The sequence below is a fragment of the Gymnoscopelus microlampas genome (assembly GCF_963454915.1).
Source record: "Gymnoscopelus microlampas genome assembly, chromosome: 17".
Classification (NCBI taxonomy): Eukaryota; Metazoa; Chordata; class Actinopteri; order Myctophiformes; family Myctophidae; genus Gymnoscopelus; species Gymnoscopelus microlampas.
Genome location: NC_139954.1, coordinates 49,053,613 through 49,059,612, shown reverse-complemented (window position 1 = coordinate 49,059,612; position 6,000 = coordinate 49,053,613). Strand labels below are relative to the sequence as shown.

General features: G+C 43.5%; 1 protein-coding gene across 1 annotated transcript in view; it reads right to left on the bottom strand.

Annotated features, from left to right (window-relative positions):
- Window positions 1–6,000, bottom strand: part of lrp1bb (low density lipoprotein receptor-related protein 1Bb) — a 597,729-nt gene that overhangs the window by 320,128 nt on the left and 271,601 nt on the right. Inside the window, exons 9-10 of the mRNA XM_084084305.1 lie at window positions 2,505–2,703; window positions 1–13 (exon numbers count right to left, since the gene is read on the bottom strand). The exon at window positions 1–13 is cut by the window's left edge and continues 131 nt beyond it. Of these exons, the coding sequence (XP_083940431.1) occupies window positions 1–13; window positions 2,505–2,703 (212 nt within the window). The remainder of the gene's footprint in view (window positions 14–2,504; window positions 2,704–6,000) is intronic.

Below are 6,000 nucleotides of genomic sequence, written 5' to 3'. Positions count from 1 at the left end.
GCGTGGGTCCTGACTGTAAGACACAAACCCAGAGAAAAGACAGAAAAAGGGCATCGGGTTATCAAACAATGACAATAGCTTCCTCCTCTGCCCCTAGGCTACAGTAGCTATACATAACATGGATCGGTCAGAATCGGTGGACCAGAGTTTGACACTCGTGCCCCCCCCCCCCCCCCCGTTTTAACCCATTCAGATCGGGAACGCATCTGTGTCATTTTTAGATTTCTTTGGCTATTCAAAAATAGCAGATCTACAAGCTCATAGTGTGGTACCCACATTTGAACTCAAATCTTTGCTTGTGGGGAGTGTACAAATGTCTTCTAAATCCTAACAATTATTTTTTTGAAACAACTTATGTTGCTATATCAGTGGTTCTCAAACGTGTTCATGTCAAGATCCCCCAAAATGTATTTGGCCGCAGACCCCCATCTCAAAATATGTTGTTCCAGGGACCCCCAGAAGTAAAGATATGAGTTAAAAATGTATATATATATATATATATATATATATATATATATATATATATATATAAAGATTTGCACACATTTTCACTTGCTATGAGCTTGTGTATCTGCTATTTTTGAACAGCCAAAGACATTTTAAAATGACACCGATGCGTCCCCGGATTGAATAGGATAACATGGACCCCCGTCCCCGTCTGTATAAGATGGAGAATGGATGGACTAGAGAGTTTGACACTTGTGTCGCCCCCCATGTTAACTGGCGGCCCGGGGGCCACATGCGGCCCCCACCTTCACTTAATGCGGCCCACAGGTTAATATCAGAATAGATTTCAGCTGTTACAACCCGCTTTAATTACTTCAGTCTATATTAGTAGCTTAATGACTAATATTACAATTCTATTGTCTTTTTTAATGTCCAATAAATTTGTATTTAAGTTCAAAAGGTTAACATAAGTATGACTAAATGCATTTGAAATTAAATAAACATTTGTACTTTTCAGGATTTCAATGAAAAAATTGCAAAAATAGCAGATCTACAAGCTCAAAACGCGTCGCGCTGCGACACATTTTGAGCTTGTAGATCTGCTATTTTTTGCTACTTTTGTGCGACATAGTACGGCATTCATTTACGATAAAATACAGCGATAAGAGGTTTCTGTATATGTGCAATGTGGTCCTCTGGAGTGAGGGTGGAAATATAGTGTCCCTCTCCTTCATCACCCCATGTTTTAACCTCTACAAACAGAAGAGGTCCTGGTACAGTACCTTTTGGCTGAGTTTTAACCTCTACAAACAGAAGAGGTCCTGGTACAGTACCTTTTGGTTGAGTTTTAACCTCTACAAACAGAAGGGGTCCTGGTACAGTACCTTTTGGTTGAGTTTTAACCTCTACAAACAGAAGAGGTCCTGGTACAGTACCTTTTGGTTGAGTTTTAACCTCTACAAACAGAAGAGGTCCTGGTACAGTACCTTTAGGCTGAGTTTTAACCTGTACAAACAGAAGAGGTCCTGGTACAGTACCTTTAGGTTGAGTTTTAACCTCTACAAACAGAAGAGGTCCTGGTACAGTACCTTTTGGTTGAGTTTTAACCTCTACAAACAGAAGAGGTCCTGGTACAGTACCTTTAGGTTGAGTTTTAACCTCTACAAACAGAAGAGGTCCTGGTACAGTACCTTTTGGCTGAGTTTTAACCTCTACAAACAGAAGAGGTCCTGGTACAGTACCTTTTGGTTGAGTTTTAACCTCTACAAACAGAAGAGGTCCTGGTACAGTACCTTTTGGCTGAGTTTTAACCTCTACAAACAGAAGAGGTCCTGGTACAGTACCTTTAGGCTGAGTTTTAACCTCTACAAACAGAAGAGGTCCTGGTACAGTACCTTTTGGCTGAGTTTTAACCTCTACAAACAGAAGAGGTCCTGGTACAGTACCTTTTGGCTGAGTTTTAACCTGTACAAACAGAAGAGGTCCTAGTACAGTACCTTTTGGTTGAGTTTTAACCTGTACAAACAGAAGAGGTCCTGGTACAGTACCTTTTGGCTGAGTTTTAACCTCTACAAACAGAAGAGGTCCTGGTACAGTACCTTTTGGTTGAGTTTTAACCTCTACAAACAGAAGAGGTCCTGGTACAGTACCTTTAGGCTGAGTTTTAACCTCTACAAACAGAAGAGGTCCTGGTACAGTACCTTTAGGCTGAGTTTTAACCTCTACAAACAGAAGAGGTCCTGGTACAGTACCTTTAGGCTGAGTTTTAACCTCTACAAACAGAAGAGGTCCTGGTACAGTACCTTTAGGCTGAGTTTTAACCTGTACAAACAGAAGAGGTCCTGGTACAGTACCTTTAGGCTGAGTTTTAACCTGTACAAACAGAAGAGGTCCTGGTACAGTACCTTTTGGCTGAGTTTTAATCTCTACAAACAGAAGAGGTCCTGGTACAGTACCTTTAGGCTGAGTTTTAACCTCTACAAACAGAAGAGGTCCTGGTACAGTACCTTTTGGCTGAGTTTTAACCTCTACAAACAGAAGAGGTCCTGGTACAGTACCTTTAGGCTGAGCCAGCTTGTGGTAAACCCTCAGGTTGGATGGACCCCCCAGGCTGGGTATGAGCGTGCGCGGCTCCGCCGTCATGTTGAAGCGTGGGATCTGTAGCAGCTCCACCGTGTCGCCGCTCCCTTTAGACGGGTCAGAGTGAGTGGCGTACAGGAAGTCCTCAAACACCACCAAGCCATACACATAGGACACCTGAGAGAGAGAGAGAGAGAGAGAGAGAGAGAGAGAACTCCTGAAATAAGTCACACACAATAGGAGGACGTAAAGTATAAAAAGAATACAGGCCTTTTATCTTTGTGACAAAGACATCACATGTAGGTGGTAGCGGCGCGTGTGTGTGTGTGTGTGTGTGTGTGTGTGTGTGTGTGTGTGTGTGTGTGTGTGTGTGTGTGTGTGTGTGTGTGTGTGTGTGTGTGTGTGTGTGTGTGTGTGTGTGTGTGTGTGTGTGTGTGTGTGTGTGTGTGCGTGCGTGCGTGCGTGTGTGTGTTCGTGTGTGTGTGTGTGTGTGTGTCTGTGCGTGTGCGCGCGTGCGTGTGCTTCTGCATGTGTGCTTGTGCATGCACACCCGTGTGTGCACTTGTGTGTATGCCTGTGTGTCTGTGTGTGTGTTTATGTGCATGTGCGTGCGTGTGTGTGCGTGCGTGCGTGCGTGTGTGTGTGTGGGTGCGTGTGTGTGTGTATGTGTGTGTGTGCGTGCGTGCGTGCGTGCGTGCATGCGAGTTTGTGTGCATGCGTGTCTGTCTGCATGTGTGTGTGTGCGTCTATGTGTGCCCGTGTGTGTGTGTGTGTGTCTGTGTGTGTGCGTCCGTGCGTACAGTATATGTGTGTGTGTGTGTGTGTGTGTGTCCGTGCGTACGTGTGTGTTTGTGTGTGTGTGTGTGTGTGTGTGTGTGCCCGTGTGTGTGTCTGTAAGGGGGAGTGTCTCTCTCCCACACAGGGTCACAGTGTAGTGGGTTGTGTTCCCATAGGGATTCTCATGGCCCTGACACCATAGCCCTGCACGCTACATTTAGCAAGCTGACACACCCCACCCCCCACCCCCCACCACACACACACACACACACACACACACACACACACACACACACACACACACACACACACACACACACACACACACACACACACACACACACACACACACACATACACACACACACACAGGGCTGGGTGAGCTGTGTTCACAGGAAGTAACGCCTGAAGCCCCAGCGGGCCGCACCTCCAACAACCAGAGGGTGTGTCTCCTCTCCGCCAAGACAGAAACAAGCATCAGAAAAAAGAAAAGCCAGTAATATATATATATAAAAAGGAAAGAGAAAAGAAATAAATAAATAATATAAAAATAAATGAAATAACCCACTCAACCATCATCCTCTCTGTGGACGTGGCCTCCACGCTCTGCAACCAAATGCTGTAATTTTCAAAAGCAGCCTCTCTCTCTCTCACATTCCCAGCACCACTTGAAGTTGATTTCATCACCTACCTACCCGCTCCACTGATGTAGAATTCCTGAGGTACTGTATCCACCATGTCCAGCAGAACAACCTCGTATCTCTCTGGATTCTAACTTTTGGTGTTTTTTTTTTCCCCCGCAAATGAATGCCCCCTACTTCAGTGGTTTTCAAACCTTTTCAAATCAAGGTCCATTGATTATGTATTCGGCCACGGACGACCGTTTGATGAGATTTAGACTCTCAGAACCCAAAACTTGGAATATTTTGTCATCGTTAGATACGATTTTGTCCGCAATTCCATCCATGCTGTATTTATGTTGGTTCCATAGGAGAGATAACAGGCAAACGTTGATCAAAATAACAATTCTTCTACATTCTCTAATTGTGTAGACTTAAGTAATGCAGATGTTTAACAATAATTTAACTCTTGAGAGCGTGAAATGAAACCAAATGGACCCGTACGGGTCCATTTGGTTTCATTTTACGCTCTCAAGAGTTAAAGATCTATAAGGGTCCATGTTGTTACCAACTCTCCATCATTTAGCTGGGGACCACCTGGAACCCCCTCAAGGACCACTGGTTGAGAACCACTGCATTATACTTGATCATACTGCAGCGTCGCACAAAAGCAGCAGATCTTGTAGATCTGCTGCTTGTGCCATTTTAGAATTTGAATCCTGAAAAGTAACAGTTTTGGATATATGAGGTTTCCACCCTCACAGAGAACATATTTCAGCCCCGGTGGTGTTCCATTTACATTTTGCGGCAAAAAGGCGCTGATCCACTTTAATGTTCATCAAAATTCACAAGAAGGCAATTTTTCATAATAGTCTTATTATAAAGTACTGCAGAGAGTAGGCCTATATATATATATATATATATATATATATATATATATATATATATATATATATATATATATATATTTAAAAAAAAGAAATGTAGACCGTTCATCACCTCTTAGGCAATGTGTGAGTGAAGTAGTTCATGGACAGGACTATTATATATTCAGTGTTATGTTGACACTCTTGGCTGAAGAGAACCCAAGGAGAGAGAGAGTGAGGCTGCTTTCCATTTTTTTTTCCTCCCATGGAGATGAAATGCAGAGAAGCTCCTCTAACTGTCTAACAGAGGCCACACGCTTATCAAGCAGGCTTCATTATGCCAAGAACACCTGCACACACACACAAAGAACGCGCTCCAAATGGCTCTTTTTTTTCTCTCCTCTCTTCTTTTATTAGCAAGGTTGAATCACTAGACTAAGATGTTTGAAAGGTGTGTGTGTGTGTGTGTGTGTGTGTGTGTGTGTGTGTGTGTGTGTGTGTGTGTGTGTGTGTGTGTGTGTGTGTGTGTGTGTGTGTGTGTGTGGGGGGGGGGGGGGGGGGGGGGGCTTTTTAATCGTCCATAATTAATGGCCGCACAAGTGTGTGCCAGAGGAGAGAGAGAGGGAGAGACTAATGACTTGTCGTTTTTTTTTGGTCAACACCAGCCTCACACATCTCCTTCTGATTTAATCAATTGTGCATTCAAAAGATGAACAGTTTTCTTTAGTTTCAAGGAATAAAGTGCAAACAAAGTGTGAAATGTTTCCACAAACTAATGAATGGGCCTTCAGACATGCAGCAATAATTCACAATACCCCCCGATCAGAAGAGGAGTTCATGAATCCTCAAACTATTCCACAGATTATCACCTGACAAAATAAAGATGCAGTGAAGGATAGAACCAACACGGGCCACTTCTCGCTTTGATCTACCACATTAAATACAAAGCTTTTACGTCTCTTAGAGGGATAGTTCCCATGGAGACTTGAATTCATGAATATGTTTGTGTTTTTGTCTCATTCCTAAGACAATAATTTGATGACCGGCAGCGGTTCCGGTAGGAGACACAAAGAGTCTCCTTTGTATCTCCTACCAGAACCGCTGCCTACAGGTCCTCTGGTCATCACATTGTCTTAGGAATGAGACAAAAACACAAACATATCCATGAATTCAAGTCTCCATGGGCTGACTAATCCATAGACAAAAATGTA